The 20,990-nt window shown below is 32.8% G+C and overlaps 1 protein-coding gene and 1 long non-coding RNA gene across 2 annotated transcripts; one reads left to right on the forward strand and one right to left on the reverse strand.

Annotated features, from left to right (window-relative positions):
* The first annotated feature begins 9,864 nt into the window (after positions 1-9,864).
* Positions 9,865-11,853, forward strand: LOC18432359 (F-box protein At2g23160). Its single transcript, XM_006842468.2, has one exon. The coding sequence runs from the start codon at positions 10,315-10,317 to the stop codon at positions 11,551-11,553; it is 1,239 nt and encodes a 412-aa protein (XP_006842531.1). The 5' UTR covers positions 9,865-10,314; the 3' UTR covers positions 11,554-11,853.
* Positions 11,854-13,326: 1,473 nt separating this feature from the next.
* Positions 13,327-16,392, reverse strand: LOC148781125 (uncharacterized). Its single transcript, XR_016060846.1, has 2 exons — positions 16,251-16,392; positions 13,327-14,307 (listed from the first exon to the last, which is right to left on the reverse strand). It is a non-coding gene; the product is annotated as an uncharacterized LOC148781125 (long non-coding RNA).
* Between the last annotated feature and the right edge of the window lie 4,598 nt (positions 16,393-20,990).

Genomic DNA, 20,990 nt, shown 5'->3' on the forward strand with positions numbered 1-20,990 from the left:
AAGCATTGAGATCACTGCATATGATATAGAAGGCAATAAAACAGCAATTAACTGGAAATTCTGTTTAGACACCAAACTTGGTTGTGGTTCCTTATCTAGAATTTTTCCATTCACACCGACACTCTTGCATTGCGTGACTGTACTTGCGTGATGCGGTGAGGAATGGTAGAACAGTTCACGGTTATGCTTTTAACATCAAGATACATACAAGACGTTCTTACTATGTTCGATGTTGCCATCTGAAAAACATATTGGACTACAACAGGCAAATTGAGGACTTTCAGCAGGGCTTTTCAGTGCTTCTTACCTGACGGAAGAGCATAGCATTTACTGGGGAAAGGTTCCAACAAACTGTTTTTCCTTCTTTCTTCTTTTCTTATTATCTATTTGCATGAGTTGGGTTGTGATTTTATCAGGATGAGAGACTTTGAGATATGTTTTGATTAACTTATAATTTGGAGAAAGAATGGGCAATTGGTAAATGTCTACCGTATTAGATGTTCATATCAATGCATGCATGTTTAGGTGATCAGATAGATCCTTCTTGAAGCTTAAGCTTTGAAATGGAGTACTCAGTACTCAATTTTTCCTAGAATGTGCAATGATAGTTGACAATTGAAATATGATCTTAGATATGGTTTAGTTCTTGATCTAGGCTCCTGTAATTGGGGCCACTTAACAATGGAGTTCTGTTTTCCTTTTAGTGCTTGATGATATTGGAAATAATTGTTGGATTTTTCAATTAATTTTACTTTTGTTTGGATAATTTAAATAAGTGATTGTAGGGAAATCACTCCCATCCCCCATTCCCCTATCCCTCATTCTCTTTCCTGTTATTCACAGTTTATGCCGACATGCATGTAGGAATTTATTCATCCATGCAATTCAATATTCTCTTCCATTGTAATTTAGTGCTTCTTCCCGTTCAGTAATGGCGTCTGCATGTGCATATTGTGACCCACAATTTACATCCAATTGAATAGGAGTGCGTATTGTAATTCCTGTGTGATATAACTGCAAGTCCATCGGCGGGGAATGCCCACATTGTTGATGTGTCTGAAGATCCCCTCTTTCTGATCCACAAGTTAAAAAATCCCCTTTTCCTTCACTCCTTGAGATGAGCTTAGATATCATTCCAAGCCATCCATGATCAGGTTCTAACTCTAGGTAATAACTCGACTTCTCTTACAATGATTTTGGGATGTAATTCTCCATTATAGTGTGGACAATGAAAAGTTGCACTGTGGAAATATAGTATAGGTTGATACTTAGATGATATATAAACTTGGATCTTATTTTAATTGTTGTAAGGAGACACGATGATAAGGTTCCCATCTGCAATTGAATGATCAGAATTGTACATGAGGGTTTCAGTCAAAGTGTCGGGCTTTGCAAGTGTTTAATAATGCTGCACATACAAATCAATCGACATATTTTTCGTATGAATGATGGTTTTCATAACCTTTATAGTTTAGATTTTTGTCCAATCCGATTCTTGTGATTGAAGACCCAATTGGGATTCATGTTTCGGCTGTGAGCTGAGGCCATCTTGTCTTAATTCTGGTTCATTGCTAGGATGGACAGTAAACAAGCTTTTATGAAGGAACATACGGTGTTCATGAAGAATATTGTGCTTTCCTATAATCTAGGTTTTGCACAGCATGAGAGGGGAGGAAGGAATTCCAATCATACAATATACAATTTAAGTACGAAAAATTAGACATAAAACACACGATATGATGTTTATGGATAAGCTATGGCCAGGGCATACTATAGCTTTGGGACCTTCAATCAACTCACAATTCTTTCAAGTATGTTCCATCACTCTATAGATAGGTTTTCTCCTCTTTCCCTACTGTTGGAATCTCTTTTTTCTCTCTTACAATTCAAACCAAACACCACTTACATAGAGGAGTTTCCTCACTAGTTCCAATCTCATCCTTAAATGGTCTCAACCAACATGTCTATTTCTAGAAATCTCTTTGGTTACCTTATTGAAGGTACTTTTCGATTTCTTGCAGCAGACCATAATACCTTAGATAAACCCCAATTCACAATCTGACTTAAATATCCCTCGAGTTCTCTAGGCCTCTCTAATGGTTGTCACATTCTTATTTATTATATTCATGTTCCTTCAAAATCATTATATTCAACCCCTTCGATCTGTTATTCTGTCAAAAAAAAAAGAAAAAAAAGAAGATAATATTGCCTAAGCCAAGTAGATGTGATGCAAATAACCATGCTACAATCTGATTGATCCAAGTTCTCCGGTTTCTCTCTTTCCAGATCTCCCATAGCAAAGCAAGCATTATTATCCTCCAAATTACTTTTCATGATCAAAGTCAAGAAAGACAAAGAGCAATAAGCAATTGCACTGAATGTTCATAGTAAAAAGTTAATTTGATGGACATAAAATATGTAGTTTCATCTTGTTTGAAAAATAAACAAACATTGATGATGATATTGCCCCTTCTTCTTGGCTGATCTACAGTCAATAGTTTGTTTAAGCTTAACAACCAGGTAAAAACTTGAATTTTAAGAGGAACATGTAAATTCCATGCCTCTGCTAGATTTGGTTGATTCCACCACCAGCTCTGAGAAGATTGTACATTGAACAAATAGAAAAATAACCACCACTTGCAGGGTCTCGAATCAATTGATCCTTCTTATTCAGGCAATAGTACCATCCTTGCAAGCATTCTTGAGATTTATATAGTGTTGGATTACAACATCAGACATTTGGTAAATGAAAAGACCACAACATATCATAACCTGATCATGGAGCACGTCAACGACTCCGGTCATTATCACCAAACAGAGATCTCAGAAGCCTTTCCTCGATACATTTATCCTGAAACATCTCCGCGGCGTAAGTTTCCTTTACAAATAGGGGAGAGTAAAGGACTCGTCGTTACCATTTATGGTAACACCAATTTGCAGGCCAACGGGCCACCAATGGAGGTCACCAATTCGACCCGAAAGCTCTAAACTCATGACCTCCAATTTGACCCAAAAACCCTAAACTCATTCTTGATCACATGATTACGGGGTTGACGACCCCAAATTCTCACCGTTCTAAAATATCAGCAGAGGTCATTAATTCCATGTTGCAGAGAATCGAGCAACCACCTCATGGTATGCATGCTCACATAAACTAGGGTTTGGAGAGGGCTGCCAAGGTTTTGAATGATTACTGTTTGGCCATTACAGTAAGCAAATGAGTTTGTCTTTGGATTTCCTGAAATCAAGATTGAGTCGAGGGCACACAGGTGTAGTTTTCACAGAACTTTGCCGTGGTCTCTCTCTAGTGCTCTTTCTCTCTCCCCGTATCGCTATCTTTTGAGTGATGTCTATATTGCCTGTACTGCTCTCTCTCTCTTGCTCTTTAGAGTGATGTCTATGTCTTTCTCTCTTTCTAAGTGTTGCACTGTTGCTTGCAGGTGATTCTGTAGATAACGAAGAGAATGAAGGGATGAACTTTTACTTTCTCTCTAGAATGGTTGATCTTACTTTCTCTCTAGAATGGTTGATCTGACTTTTTCTCTCTAGATTAGTTGATCTTGTTGTTTTAACTTATTGGTAGCAAATAGGGAGCGTTCTTAGAGATCTTTGCTTTGGTGACTGAGGAGGTTTCTTGCTAAAGCATGGAGTTTTAGACAATTAGGGTTAGGCTTTTGGATAGATGGATTTTTTAAAATTAACCACTGCGCTAGTAAACAATTGTTAATATAACCGCCTCGTTGATTTCTTTAAGGTGGATTCACCATTTTAATGATATTTTCTCTTAACTTTATGAACTAAAAATAGTATTAAAATTAACATCTTATAGTCTTTTTTTCACATTCGAATAAGTTATTTTCAGAGGACTGATACTATTAGTAAAACATAATCACAATTTAATAACAAAATTAGTGATAAAATAATAATAAAACGAACACCTCACTTTTTCCAATATCAAGTTTCAATTAATTTTCTTTTTCTGATGGTTATGTTTCACTTATTATTTACATAGAGTTAAATTTAGGGTTTAGTATTTATCTACCTCACTTACACAAAAAAAAATATTTATCTACCTCAATGAGGAAAAGCGACAATGCATGTAATGGATATAGAGGCACACTTCAAATATCTTATTTCAGAAGTGCAGATCAGTTTTAAATCGTATGGCTTTGATTGGCAAACATTTGTTTTTAGTAATCGATTTTATTTGAATAATTTACAATGAAAAAAAATACTAGAAACTTTAGGTATCAGATTTTCTATTTTTACCAGAAAATAGGAGTTACAAATTCAATAAAATGGGTATTCATCCCAATCCTGTCACATGCATGCAGAAAAACTAATTCACTAGGATAGTACTGAGCAGGGAGAGAGAGTCATCTAATAGGCTCTTATTGAAGTGAACTCAAATTTTGACTGTGGTGGTGTTGGTTGGCAAAAATTTCATGTAGGGGTGGGTAACTGGTCGGGGTGACTCGCCAACTCGACTGATCAAACAGACTTGGGTCCAGGTTTGGGTCTTATTTTTGGGCTGGATGGATCGGATCCGGGTCTAGAAGTAGAGACCAAACTTCAGATCGGGCCGGTTTGAGTCTAGGCTGACCTGACCCAACCCATCCCGAATATTTTAGATGTGCTATTTATTTCATTATAATAATATTGTATAGAATATATTTATTTAGGTTGGTATGCTGTTTTCAATATCGAACAATGGGTTGCTCTGATATTCAAAGCATTAGATTGGCCTAGAAATAACAAAATTTTAAAAAAAGGAAAACAAAAAACTGGGTTCCTCTGATATTCAAAGCATTAGATTGGCCTAGAAATAACAAAATTTTAAAAAAAGGAAAACAAAAAACCGGTCTAATGGAGCAAAACAAGATGAAAAACATAAGAGAAGAAAGAGAAAGACTTCTGTGTAAAATATCAAAAAATATGGACCAAACCGAAATTACAGTAAAGTTTTCTGATCTCTGCATAAATTGTCCTTAGGTTTTTGTTAAAAGAAATAATGGAATTTGAAGGCCTTTCAATACAAAAAGAGAGATGGATTCTTATGAGGTTGCTTATTCTCACGTTTATTGGCACCAAAGCTCACATTACTAGAGAGCTTCTGGTTCATGGCTTGGAGTTGCTTGTTTAGTGTCATGGAAAATATTGCAAGGTTTATTTGGTGGGATAGTTGTGAGAGATTGGAGATGAGACGGGAGAAGGTTTGGGTTTTCTTCTTGGGTGGGATTTGAACCTTGGAAGGTTATAGAAAATGGTAGGTATAAGATCTAGCTAAAATGCTTGAAGCCATGGCCATTTCACATTGTTGAGGCCTTTGGCTTTCCTCCTCTGTAATGGCTTAGAAATATAAATAGGGTTTCTCTTCCTTATTAAGTCATGTAATGGTGGAAAAAAAATGGCACCTCCCTCTCTTTCTCTCTGGCTGCCAAGTTGTTCATTTGATGTACCTTTCTTTCTTTTCTTTTTTTCTCTTATAACTTGTTAATTTATGCCTTTAATTTTTTTTTCTTTCTATGTCGCATAGAAATGGGCATCAATGTCTGATATGGATGAGGGTGTCAGAAACATGAACAAAAAAATATGACATCTAGACACAACATGTCCATTGTAGGGTGTCAACGTACATGCGTGTGTCTATATATATAAATATATTGATATTTATGTGTAGTTCGCATCAGTATTTATATATTCAACAATTCGTATGCGAAAACAATAGTAACTTATAATAATAAAAATAAATAAATAAATAGTAAAAAAACTGTTACTTTATGAATCATAATTTTATTCATAAAAAAATTCTTATAGTCCAATGCAAGATTGTATCGTAACAACATATAGAAAAGCTAAAAACTATTAGCTAATTATTAATTCAAAACGTAGCACCCTTAGTGTGTGGTTATTAAATAGAGACCTAATGTATTCATCCAAAATCATATGATCACATTACTTATACCCTCATTTAAAAATAGGAATAATTTTCTATTTTTTATCTAAACTACTTTTCATCATCATTATCATCGAATCCTTTCCCAACTATTTGGAGCCAGCTACTAATGAAAATATATGGCAAAGTTTTATACTTGCGGTCCTCCCTAACAAAACCCTCCTCATCCTTTATCTGGGCTTGAAACCAGCATGAGAGGCTTAGGACCAACCATGGTGGACTGATAATTGTAAACTAATTATATTATTCTAAAATATTTTTATTTTTAAATAAAATGTTACCTTTTGGAGAATATCGTTTCTATACTGAGGAATGCCAAACTCTAAAATGAAAAGAGTCCAAAAAAGGGACACACCATTATACACGCCATAGATTTGTTGCATGCGTTTCTTCAAGTTCAAGACGCATGTTTTTATCCACCATATGTCAACACATGGTCAAACCCTTGGACACATATGTCTATGTTTCACAGCTCTCTTCATCTTATTGAAAATTATCATTTTGGAATATTATCATAAAGGAGTTTTATCATGATAGTCTTATCATCTTATGCTTGTCTCGCTTGTAGGATTAATCGTTTAATTGCTGGGGATTTAGTATATCAGAATAATATATTATTTATCACAGAATAAATGTTTCTTGGATCATTAAAAATGAATTGAAGTTACACGTAATTTAGAACATAAATACTTTTAAATTTTTTATATAACAAAGTTGGAAATAATATCTTTTTGTATAACAAAATTAAGGTATGGAAAACCTCATACAAACATACTAGCTTTATTAGATAGCCATTATCAATTCTTCCAAATCGAACCTAACTTTCCTTATAAATATTTTAGTCTATTTCTACGTATCTAACATGTTTCTTTTTAAATTCAAATTGTTAATCAGGCTTTCAGATTACATAACACGTGTGCCCAATATTATCTTGATAAAAATCTTATACAAAAAAAATAGACAACATTTTGAATTTTTTTTGAAAAAGAGTTAACTACAAAATAGGTTCTTTAGTTTGTAAAGTATGGACTACACCAAAAAAGGTATCAATTGCCTAAGTTGTAGAAAAGGACTCATGGTTAGATGGTCGGAGTGATCAGACACCACAAAATGACGTCTTGCGTTCCATTCTTATCCTAGATAGGAGACCTCTCCCCTATTTGAATTCCATTTCTACTATGGTAGAAGACTTATTCCCTACTAAATTTACCCAAAAAGAAAAAAAAGAAGAAATTTCCTTAAACATAGTTATCCCTCAAATTCATTTGAATTTTAAGAAATTTAGAATTGTCTCTTTACCCATTAAATTTTTTTTTGAGGTGTCATGTGCATGTATCTTGATTTTTTGTCTTCATCCATTACATTTACTGCGATATCAAATGAGTATAATAAGGTTAGATATAATTTTATGATGTCATTATACTAAAGATATAATTTTAGGGTTATTAATCCTCGCCCTTTATTAAATGTTGGGAAAATTGAGCATCTTCTCTCTTACCCCATTAATTTAGAGATAAGAACAATGTATGTACTCTCTTTCTTTATTCACACCTTAATTTATAATGTTAAGTTGCTAATTGTTCTAGGAGATAAATTTGTGAAATCATTATTGTAATACCAAATTGGGATATAATGTTTGGGACGAATATATTCTCTCTTTTTTATTTGGAAAAGTTTTTTTTGAGAAAATCTTAGCTCACGCTCTTGGTTTCTCATTTAATTTTGCTTAGATTTAGATTTGCATGCTTTTTGGAGCAGTGGAGGTAATGGGTCGGGTTGTCCGACTGGATCTAGACCTGGACCCGAAAAAATATTATGGGACCTCGTAAAAATATTATTAGGGCTTTAGACCTTCAAAAGGCCTAAAGGTCTCATAGGCACAAGGAAAAAATAGCATATTTATCAGAGATAGATTGAAAAAGATTGCTCAAAAGCAAGAATCCCTTGAACTAAGGGAAAATCTATCCTTAAACAAAGAGAAAATTTATCAGTTGGCTATGTGCATGCATCCATGCTTGGTTATCCAATAAAACAATGCCCATAATTGTATTGTCCTTGCCATGCAATTGATATTTATAGTTTTTTCTCTTTATCAAACAATTAATATTGTGTCAAATTTGAAAGAAATTTTACCCCTTAATAATGGGATCTTTACTGGTAACTGTAGGGTGACATACCTAATCTCGTGTGTCCACCTTCCAAAAATCATTTTGGAGATGGATTGAGGATCCAAAACTTGACAGGCCCATTATCTCGACTACCACGATTATGAATCTGAATGAAAGAATGAATTTTGTGCGTTAAACACAGGGTCCATCTTCTTGGACCATTCATTTCAATTATTCAATGTCATGAAACCTACACTCTTTTGGAGCGCTAGATTTATAGATCTGAGGTCAGAAAGAGATTTACAGTGATTTAGGATGTGTTTCAGGTCGTAAAACCCTTACAAGATAAGGTGGATGCATGAAGACTCACAGAAAACTTTTTTGATAATGTCCCCCCTGTTTTTTTTTTTTTTTGATAGTTAATTGAGGCTTCTTCTTCGTTAGTGTCCTACCCTTAACTATCAATAAGAGTAGTACAGATGCCATAGATATTTTTCATAAAAATTATAACATGATTCCTGTAGAAAACAAACAGTATCTCACATGTACCAATAATCTTCCCATCTCAATAAGGAATGGTCGAGATGAACTATCCCTTCAATTTGGCTCAGTTAAGATGGATGTAGCATATTTCTTTTCTGGGGAATGCGGTAGATATTGCATGGTATTTCTTTACAAACCCTAACCCTATTCAGGTGGAAACTCCAACCTTGTGCTATAGAGAAATTAATCACACATGTAAAAAAAGACTGGCAAAAGTGACCAAAAACTTCAAGCCAATTGGTAAGCCCTCCATTGCATGCAAAGTGTTTATCCATAGTTTAAAAAAGGGGAAGTTTAATTTTTTAACATTTAAAAAGGAAAAGTTTATTGTGAGTTCCCCTAAATCACAAATTTCCATGGATTTAGGTCAAACCACTGTAAATACATTTTCATTTACATCTACGAACCCATAGCTCAAAAGTGCAGATCTGTTGATATGTGAAGAGTTGAAATGGATAGTCCAAAACAAAATAAAAAACCTAAAATAAACCAACTATAACGTTTTAAGCCTGGGTGAGGTTTGTCTAAGGTGCCCTCCTTATACTGTAGAAGTAAGGAGGGCCTTTAAAATTTGTTTGGAGAACGTAGTTCCAATGCCATAAACATTATGATAGCTTGAAAATATATTTTTGTCTCTATTTATAAAATTTTAAATTTAAAAAATAGTATAGATCTAACATATCTATAAACATTTGAAAATCTTGAAAATAGACAATCCAAATAGTTAGAACTTGAAGTTCTTTTTTTCTTCATATTCATACATCTAGAGGTCGGGATGATCAAATTAGAAGGTTTTTCAATTTTGGGACACTCTCTTCCATGGCATTTTTTAAATGCACCGTACTTATATAATATAAAGTTGACACCTTGCATCAAATTTTTTCTTTAGTTATTGTTATTATTTGTTTGGGCCCCCTCAGATTCGTGGCCAAAACCCCATCCTTCAAAATGCACGTAAGAATCACAGTTCTGAGACCCCTTATGGACATAATATTGACAGTTAACAGGTCAAAATTGTGGTGCCTTTCCATTTTAATAGATATTTTTCCTTTTTTTTTATTGTCCAAATACATTGTTGTCTTGTGTTCTTTCCATTAACACAGGCTTTCTTCCTATTGGCTACTGCAAAAAGAAAGAAAGCTCAGAACTTTAATGACATCAAATAAAATGAATGGTGGTGATTTTGTTGCATTATAGACTGTTAATGACAAATGGGGTGCCTTTTTTTTATATTTTTTATTATTTTGGGGGGTAAGTGGGTGCTTACTATTTATAAGATGGATGGTGATGATTTTGTTGCAATATATACAGTTAACATCAGATGGGGTGCGTTTTTATTTATTTATATTTTTTGGCATGATGAAAATTCAAAATTTTTCATCATTTAAATGTGTTAGAGGAGGGAAGAAGAAAACCACTTAGGGAGGAACTTTTACTGTGGGCTGGTTTCAACTATCTTTAGGCCTCTCTCTAATTGTCTTATGTGCTGTCTCTGTGTCTCTTTAATTTGAGATACCTAAGAAAAGTAAAGCATGCAAATGCATAACAGTGGATGCTAGAGTCATGTAACAGCAAGCTCTATTTCAAGTCCTTTTCAAGCTCTGTTTCTTTCCTTCTTGAAACCTTCTGCCTTAGTATCTTCAGAGCTCTACTCTCTTTTTTTTAAGTATCTCTTGCTCCTTGAGTAGAAGTCATATCACTTTCAATATGTCGGAGAATCATGAAGTTTCTACTTCTGAAAATTCGAGAAAGAGAAGGCAATCGCATGCAGTTTCGGTTACTGAAGTGGAAATGCCTCTCATTCCCCATGAAGCCACTTCCATTGGAGGAGGGGAGAATGACAATGGTGCTCTCGTTGCTAGTGATAAAGTTCATTCTCTCCCAGAACTCTCGGAGGACATCATGTTCCAAATTCTTTCACGACTCCCTGTTGAGCCGGTGTTTCGATTCCAATGTGTGTGTAAGTTATGGAAACAACACCTCTCATCACCTATCTTTGCTGAAAAACATCATCTCTCCCCTTACCAGCCTTGTGATACTTTTGCCATAGTCTCACTCTCGTCTGGATCCTTCTTTCTGCGCGAACTCACTGCACCAAATGCCTGTGCGACCCTTAGATATCTGAGGCTTAACTCAGTAGATGGAGGTCCAAAGCAGTTGGCATGCAGCCATGGGATGGTTTGTTACAGGACAGAGGACGAAAATAAAGACATTTTTGTGTGCAACCCTGTAACACAGGAATTCATCGTCCTTCCATACATCGAAGATTATGAATTTGAGATTCAGGGTTTGTATTTCAACCGACTGAACTACTCATTCAAGGTGTTGGTGTGGTGCTGGCCTACCGGTTCGATTAGAAGAGGACTTTGGATGTTCAGCTCGGAGACTGAACGGTGGAAACGCATTTCCCTGGGCATGCAGGTGTTCATTTATGGCGGGAGGTTCATATGCGTTGGCAGCGTGTTGTACCAGCTTGGGGAGCATGCTGTCTACACTTTTGATATGGAAAGAGAAGAATGGGGAAGCATTCGAGTTCCTCCAGGGGTCTCGGGGAAGTCATGCTGCATGATGGAGTGGGATGGCAGGGTTTGCTTGGTTCAGGAACCGAAAAGATTTGAGTTGGTAATATGGCGGCTCTCCGAGACGATATGGGAGAAAGGTACAACACTGTGTCTTGAGAAACGCTTCTACCGCAGAGGATCATACCCGCATGTTCGTGATCTGGGTATAGTTGGGCACCGTGGATGTCTCTTTGTTGCTCGAGTTGTGAGGAGGACCGTTGAGGTCACTTCTTACGACATCGATGGAAATAAAAGAGATATTAAATGGAGATTTTGTTCGAATGATAAACTCAATGAAGATTTCTCACTTAAGATTTTTCCGTTCACTCCGACACTCCTGCAGTTTCGGACTATAACTGCGACACATGTTCAAACCTCATCATAAAATGGCTCTGATGCTGCTTTAAGGCCATGATCAAAGCAACTAAGTTCTTTGTAGATCATCTTTAGGACTAGTTGCTTATTGTGTTTTCAATTAGGCATTACTTTTTCTTACAAAAGGAGGTTCATGATGCATATCTGGCCTCTCTTACTTCAAACCTGGGCTTGGATGACCCAGTGCTCCACCAACCAGAAAGCATGTAGTGTTTTTTCTTTTCTTTCTCTTCCCCCCCCCCCCCCCCCCCCCATTTTTCTGTTATGTTTTTATTGATCAGTTTGAGGCCATTTGGATTGGATTCTATCATCATTTACAATTTTAATATTTTTCTTTTATTTTTATGTTCAGAAGTTTGAGGCTATTTGGATTGGAATCTTATCATTATTTAGAATTTTAATATCATTTCACTTCAAATAGTTAGAAATAGAATGCTGAAATGTTTTGTGTTTTTATGTTATAAATTTACTGTGCACGGCCGCTGTTTGTTTACTTGTGGTTGATGACTTGCATATTAGGCTTCCAGGTAGAGATTCAATGTGTTCTTACAATGAGATTGATAGTTGACAACTAAAATGAGAGAATTGATCTGCTTGAGACTTTCTGAGCTCCAAAATGGCATCTGTGGCATGTTCTACATTTAGTATGGAAAGCACTTTATATGAATGCTGCTTGTATTTTTTCTGTCCTTTAATGCATTTCTGTATTCATGAATTAAATTTAGGAAGTCTTTGAATAATCATTTACATTATTTTGTGGATTTGCCGGCCACCATTCTGATCCCGCGTCCTCCTCTTTTCTCTCATGACATTCAATAATTTTGTCAATGAAGGTTTGAATGATTCACCAGTCTGATTCAAATTTTCTTCATTATAAGTAAGTGATTTTCTCCATTTTTAATTTTGTTACAAGGCCTTTGCAATAGGGCGATCTTGGTCTTAATCGTATAAGAACTTATATTACAATTTGTGCACAAGATAGCCGCAAATCCTTCTCTTGTCAACACTCATGATAATGGTGTTTTCAGCAGTTCCTTTATATGACTTGCATGATCAAATATCCCTTTTCAGAATGGGATATGCTCATTGCCCATTCTAAGCCATCAACAATTCACACTATATCTCTTGTTAATTCATGATAATAACTTTTGATTTTTTAGATTTCTTTGACATATACAAATACAACACTGTCATGGATACGGCAGCCAACGTAAAAGATTGCATATCTTTTCATGAATAGCTGATCCTAAATAGTTGGGATAAGACTCTAATGATGATGATGATGTTTGGCATGCAAACATAGTTTTGAGAAATAATCTCACAAACCAATGGATGATGAATAAATTTTTCCATTGTATGTCAATGTCTGTTCATGGATTGAGGATATAAGCAAGTCTGTTTTTTTAAGAATTGTAACAAAGCTTAATTGTAGAATTCGTAATTTGTAGATACAGTCTAAAATGCATGCACATTTTTAAATTGGATAGTGACATTTTTCAGTAATTTAATTGTACTACATGTACAAATATGTGAGACCTTTAATTTACACTTCATCCATTATAATTCTAGTGCTTTTTGGGCCTACTGTGTTTCTTATTTAGTCTTGCTGTTAGAATTAGCAGCTTCCTTTATGCTAATTTCATTGCTATTATGAGAAATAAATTTATTCTGTGATGGAATATGCAACCTCCATTCATTTTTTGCTGGACCATCTTCCTTTGGGCTCTTTGATTAATTCTGATTGCTCAGCTATCCATTAAACTTTGTAACTCAGTGTATATTGCCTAAAGTATGCATAGATGATGCTATAAACAATGCCAGATTGACCATCAATGTTATATCACCTGGTAAGAACCGTACAACATGCTTTCATGCAAGTAAATTGTACACTTGCTCCTTTAGGTAAAGCACGTACTCGTGGGTTTATCAAACTGATATTTTGTGAAACTAACATGCTAGCACAAATATCGAAATCAAAATCGAATTCACTAATGAAAATGACCAGTTGACATGCTCATGAAATTAATATAGTATCAAAATTCCCATAGAATTCGACATCCATTATTTCTACAAGGGTAACTTATCAAAACACACCTAAAATATCAATTATTTAACATTTTAGATTCCATGCCCCTCTCAATTGACAAATGAAATAATTAGCATCCCATTATCAACAAACAACATCGATTTGAGTAGAGTAGACAAGCAAGGAAATTCCTTTGCTTTATCCCATCATCAACAAACAATATCTATTTGAGTACACAAGTAAGGAAATTCCTTTGCTTTTAGGGTCTTAGTTCTCAAGTTCCAAGATTGAGAGCCTTGGTTCTCTTCTATACAAACTAATTATTTTGTGAAACAGTAATGGAATCGTAACTAAACAATATTAGTAATGGAATCTCAATCTGAAACTAAAAACAATATTAGTAATGGAATCTTAATCTGTAACTAAACAATATTAGTTATGGAATCTCAATCTATAACTAAACAATATTCGTAATGGAATCTCAACCGGTAACTAAATACAATATTAGTAATAGATAATCTGTAACTAGCTGCGGTATGGGGTTGGGAAATCCCAATAGAAAGTCAAATCGATATCTATTTGCCTGTAACTAATATCATATAATGATACCTTCATGCGTATTCATGACATCACCAACGAGAATCCAAATACTTGTTCCATATAAGTTGTCTGCATGGGTGCTTTGGCACTGGAGAGGCCAGAGTCAGCTAAACTTTTAAACTCTCTTCAAAAGGTATTCTATGCAAAAGTCGATAAAGCAAAGGAGTCAAGAGAGAATGGAATTCACCATGTTAGAGGTTCTTTTCATGTTTTTGCAAATAAAAAGTCCAATTTGTGAAGAAAATTGAGTTACATGAAGATTCACATTGCAATACTACAACTTTTATCTTGCTTCCATAATAGAAAGATAAACTTGCAGATAGAAAGAAATTTACAATTTTTATCTTCTTTCCATACAGAGAGAAAACAGTTTTACAATCTTTATCCTGTTTCCATAATGAAATGAGAAAGCTTTTTAACTGTTACATAAAAAATACAAAGAAGATTTAAGTTTTTCTTTACCTTGTTTCCAAAATAAAATTTCTAAAGGAGAAGCTTCTTAACTAGATTTCTAGAAACTATTGGCTCGCTCAACAATTGTCCTCAACCATTAATGGTTAATAAGACTTTGGAGGAGATTGAACTCCTATTTATCTATATCTATATTTATACTACATTATATATTTTTATTATTATTTTACATTATTAAGCCACATTTAAAGGTAGACACACATTTCGCAAGAATAAAAGAGGACCTATCTTTAGAGAATGTAGGTTCGGTGCCTATGAATAGAAGGATTTTAGAATAGGGTATGTTTCTAATTTTTAAACAAAGAATATAATAGGACGTGGTAATCAATCGGATGAAAAAACTCTTGCCTGGGAAAAGGGCTTTGGTCGTGGTGATAGCACCCCACACCCTAGTTATTATGTTGTGGTTTATATTCCCACCGCTAATACCACCGACTAATACCTTCATAAAGCTAATTCCTAATCTACTTAAAAAAACGGGTAGGAGCCAATCTTCCCCATTGAATTACTCAAAAAAAAAAACACTTTTGCTTATGTGCAACGCAAGCAATCCGACTAGTGAAAGTTAAACCCACAAGTAAATAGTTATTCAAAAGTGGAACTTCGAACTACTGATAACACACATCAACAAAAAAAAAAAGAAAGTGATAAGTTATTCAAAAGTGGAACTTCGAACTACTCATAACACACATCAAAAAAAAAAAAAAAAGTTGTGTGGGGACTTGGAAAGTAACCAGTACAAAAACACCTCTCTCAAAATGGGAAAAACAAAAAACTCAAAAGTTTTGGACCTCACTACAAAATGTCTAAAAATATTGACTATTTTTTAATTTCCAAAATTATTTTGGGTCCGTTCATAAACTTCACAAAAATTAAAGTAAAATAGACAAAAGTTTCGATTTCTATTAATAATAAATGAAATAGGCAAGAATTAGAAAAAGGAAGTCTAATAACAAGAATGGTTCAATCTTAGGAAGAAGACAAGTAAAAAGAACTAACATGAAGTAAAATGACCAACAGAAAAAGAAGATTACCTTATCTTCTTCTCATCAGTTAGGTACCATATGAAAAAAATACTAAAATAATATCTTCAAGATTTCAATATCTGGTTATTAGGGAAAAACTGGATGTATGTTGACTGAATTTAAAAGGAAACTAGAAATTGTTAAAAATTAAAAAGGGTAAAAACTTGTTAAAATCAGTTAATAAAAAACAAAAATTAAAGGAACTAATGGAGTCATTAAAAAACTACAAAATATGACAAAAAATACATGGATTATTTAAAAATTTGTGTCATACCATGAATAATTCAGAAAAAAAAAAAATTCCTAAGATAAGAAAACTTCCCAAATAATCCTAAAACCCTCAAAATCATTTAAAAATATATCTCTAACTTTTTATTTTAACATTTATTTTATATTTTTAACATTTTTTTTTATGCCCTGGCGAGTTGCTGTGGAACTCAGCCCAATTCGGCCTCAGGCCAAGTGGCCCGGCCGAGTAGCATAGAGAGATTAAGAAAAATTTGCGTATGTGTGACAGAGAGAGAAGAAAAACAAATATAGAAATAAGAAAAATATATATAAAAGAAAAGAGTAATAAAAACTTACAAGGTTGTTGTTATTGCTGCTTCTCACTGCTTTGAGATACAATTGAACTTGTTTGTTTTGTTTATACAGGGGTTTTATTGAGCAGTTAGTAGGGAATTAGAATTCTACTTCAAATATAAATCACAGAGAAAATACCAACCTTATCGTACTCGTATCAAATTTTAATAATATAAGTACCAGAATAATGTGATGCACGACGTTATATTAAATATTAATTATTGAAATAAATTTTTAATTTTAAAAAATATTCTAATTACATGCTCTCAAAAAAAATAGTAATGTTTTCATGAAATTGCATGAACCATAAAGGAAAAGCAAAAAAAAAAAAAGAGTATAATAACTAAAAGAAAATGGAAATAAACACCCTTTTTTTAATAAATCGTCAGTGAGGTTGAAATAAAGCGGCAGCTTTGCTCCCTATTATGGTTAAAAAGGAAACAAATAGAAACTAAAAAAGGTTGTCATTAAAGGTTTGAGCGATTAAGCAATATTTGTCTTGGAAATGTTTCTACGTTCGGCATAAAAGATATGTACTTCATCCTTAATCCAACTATCCAATTTAGATATAGTGAGTCACTAACTATTTAATCTAAATCCGATCTCTCAGAGTATTTTATTATTAATTTTTTTCTACTCATTATATGAATATAAAATTTGGTACATGCCATCACTTCAATGGGGCACACCTAAATAAAATATTAAAAAAATATTTTTGATAAAATACAATACCAAAATACACCGGAAACTTTCAAAGGCATTTTAATCATTTTATTTTATTCAAAATAATTCTTTTATTTTTTCTATAAGTGCGAGTTCAAGAGAGGATGGGACGCTCAAATTTTGGTGTCAAATTGCTTTGTATAAAAACTATTAGAAATAAAATAGTATAGAGGATGATGTTGTGATTGGAGAAATCTAAACCGTCCATTTAGAATGGACAGTTGGATATGGGGAAGCATATAAAGTTTGCCTATTTTTTTATTCAATGAAATTATATAAATCTAATTAAATACTTGCCCGAGCATGCAACAGACTATTATGACATTAACCAATCGTCTATATGTAAAAAGTGAGGAGTTTTGTAAACAAGTGGCATTAAAATCATTTATGTTATTAATAAAATGTTTCATTAATTTTAATTTCATAAGTTCTATGAAGTAAACACTACATAAAATAGAAATTTGACTTGGATAATGAAACATCATAATCTATTTTGAAATTTTAATAAAGGGTGCGGTTTGTATAGAGCCTAAGCTCTAAACAATCAAATTAGAGCCTACTTTCAAATAATATCGAAAAATATGGTTTCAATACTAAAAGTCATTGTGATAGCCTTATAATATATTTCACCTTTATTTATAAAGTTTAAAGCTTCATAAATAGTGTAGATCAATAGATCTATGAAAACTTGAAAACCTTGAAAATTGACGGTCCAAAAATGCGTTACAAAATACACTATTTCCAAAACTTGAAATCTATTTTTTTTTTCTTGTCCAAGCATCTTTATGTCGAGATAATCGATTTGAGGATATTTAGGCATCAAAACAACTTCTTCTAATAAAATTTTTGAGGTAGGCTCCAATTTTTGATGGTTTAGAGCATCAGCTCTATATAAACTTTTCCCTTCAATAAATGCATCAATATTTTATTTAAAGATAAAAATTTTCATATAAAAAGTTAGATTTTTAACAAGTCATAATTAAAATATTATCATTTGATCATAAAAACTTTGAAATGCAAACTTCTTAAGTATTTAATTAATAAAGCAAACTTAGTTTACCATTAGGTATAAATTAAAATATGTAATAAACTAAATTATTTATAATATTCAAAATCATAAGAAATTAGTGTTAGTGTTATATTTCTATTTTAATAATATTTAAAAAATGTGTTTAACATTTTCTAATTTTATGTATAGATCACATTCTATCCTGACATTTTTTTTCTTATCAAAATGTGAGTGGTTCTGATTTGCAAGTCCCAAGACTGCTTATTTCAGATACTACTAATGTCATTTTAATAAAAGGTCTAAAATTTTTTAATTTTTGTGTTTGATAAATTAAGAAACATTTTAATGAAAGGTGTGGTTTGTATTAGATTGCAACCTTATTTGTAAAACTAAGGTTTACCATACTCTACACAGTTATTTACAAAGTGGTTAAGTATCCATGACTATCACATACAACTATTTGTGTTCTATCATGAATATTCTATTTCAATCGAAATATATATTTATGTAAACCAAACCCATATTAAAAACTTTCTAATTTATTTTAAGAGAACCAAATCACGTGCGGAAACAAACTCATATTAAAAACTTTCTAATTTATTTTAAAAGAACTAAGTCATCTGCAGAAACATCACTAAAAATCAATATACGTCTTTAGTCTCTTCTAATGTCCTAAGGTATTTTGTCATCCAATGTAATCACCAAACTTTTTAATTCGCTAAACAAATTTATTTTCAACTTTTGGTCTTTGAAAGTTAGCCTCACAAATTAAAGAGAAATGATTGAAAGGCTTATAGCAAAAAAAGAGAAAAACAAAAACTTATCACAATAAATATATGTTATTCTAAATCGTGTCATTTTAAAAGCGTGTGATTTTCAAATTAAAGAGCTAAAGGCACTTTGACAAGTTCATATGCCATATAAATTTAAATTTAAACTATATATTAGTGAGATTGCTATTTGCATCACATTTTTCTAAAATAGCAAATGTAGGTGTGGAAAATAACAATAATGATCAAAATTAGCTTTTGGGGTGGACGATCCACCCCACCAATTCAGGTTTTAAACACTAGCTACTACTATTTGTGTCATTATGAAACTCGTAATTTATTGCCACCATATTGTAAACTTCTTTCAAAATTTAATTTTATTTATGAATTCTAATACCCTAAACCATAGTCCAGACCTGAATATTTTATTTATGAATTCTAATACCCCAAACCATAGTCCAGCCCTGAATATTTTAAGAATATGGTAAAGATCTAGAATATTCCATTTTAGGAAGCCAAATATCCTTAAAAATCCCAAATCCTTCGCTTATGAAATCGAATCACTCGAATAGGCAGGTTTCTAGAGAGTGAATAAATATTATAAGACTTGTCAAACTGATATATTTTTTATCAAAATTGGCAACAAAAAAAAAAAAAAAAATATTAGACCTCAAATCCTAAAAAAAATCTCTTTAAGGTAGTACTGCAAAATGGTGCCCAGGTTCCTTCTTTTTTTTCTGCTTTGTTTTCTTTATTTTGTCTTTCTTTATTACTTTCTTTAGTTTTATCGTTACTTAGTTTTATTGTTTTGGTAGTTATGTTATTTTATTTATTTTTTTTGGTTTCTGTTAGATTTAACACTAACTAAGCCAACTTGGCCGTTGATCCGCTAGAATAATAGGTCTTTAAGATTGATTTCTCTGTAGATCAGAATTCCGCAGAACCCACATACCTCGACTCTTTAAATATTAATTTTGGACATGATATCTAACAGGTCGAATTTAATTAGTCTGGTTAGTCTCAAATTGCATGCAAATACATATCTATTTTATACCTTGTGCAGTCTGTAACTATATTAGATAACAAAATCAAGTGTATAAACACATCTACCTCACACCTTGTGTAATTTGCAACTATATTACATAACAAAACCAAAAGATACATAGTATTCAACATTTTCACTATATTACATCACCCATCCGTATGTAAAAGTATTGTCTAATATGTTCCCTTAAGAACAAATTGTATACTTGATCAGTAAATAAAAATAAATAAAACTTTATATAAGGTTGCAACCTTAAAATGTGGAATTACATATGCATCTTAAAAATCTATCGAGAAATGTTGTTTTAATATCGAGAAATGTTGTTTTAAAATTTAAGTTTTTATTAGGATCTTGTGGTGAGGGATCATATATCCTAGAGACCACACTATCCATTTGTGTGTTATATTATGCCTATTAGTCTTTCAAGTATATCGTTGGTTACCGCATGAAATAGACTTTCATTTTCTGTATTTTTTTTACTTTGGCAGCTTTGCCTTTTACCTGTTTTCTTAAATGTTTGGTATTATATGATGTGTAAAGCTATCTCCAGGTTTTTTTATGTTGACCTCTGCATTATTGCAATTAATAAAACCAAAAGATTTCTTCCTCCCATGGGAGAATACTATCCATTTCCTCCCTCAAGGAAAAATATATGCTGTAGATATTTTTTGGATCTCAAATTTTGGGAATGTAATTTTTATAACCCATAAAATAATCTTGAATTTTTTTTTTTTTTTCGAAATAAGCTCTCTATATGTTAGAAAAACTTATGCTTCAAGATTGAATAGAGACTGTCTAATTTTCAAAGGTCTAGAGCTAAGTATTATAAAATTTAAAATTCAAATTTTTTCTTAATCATCTAGTAACTATTTTGTGTTTTTCAAAATTTTATACTAAAAAAATTATCCTAAGTAGGTGTTTTGAGCGAGGGAAGAAATACACAGCATGCGCTCACGGGAGCGCAATTTACATACACATTAATAAAAGAATTTTTGCACCCGAACCTAACTTATTTCTGATCCACACATGCTGCACAAGCCGAACTCCTGCTTTATATAGATTGGAAAAGTTTATATAAGGTGTCAGCCTTGTTTAAATGCTCCAAAATCTTCCAATTGATTATCTCGACCTCAAGATACATATATATGAAAAAAGAAAAAAAGATTTTATGTCCTAAAAACAGTGCATTTTATAAT

The sequence above is a fragment of the Amborella trichopoda genome, chromosome 8, assembly GCF_054954075.1.
Source record: "Amborella trichopoda isolate Santa Cruz 75 chromosome 8, AtrichopodaSantaCruz75HAP2 v2.0, whole genome shotgun sequence".
Classification (NCBI taxonomy): Eukaryota; Viridiplantae; Streptophyta; class Magnoliopsida; order Amborellales; family Amborellaceae; genus Amborella; species Amborella trichopoda.

Excerpts from the sequence above, each read along its gene's own strand:
- LOC18432359 (XM_006842468.2), top strand. The coding sequence starts at position 10,315 with ATGTCGGAGAATCATGAAGTTTCTACTTCTGAAAATTCGAGAAAGAGA.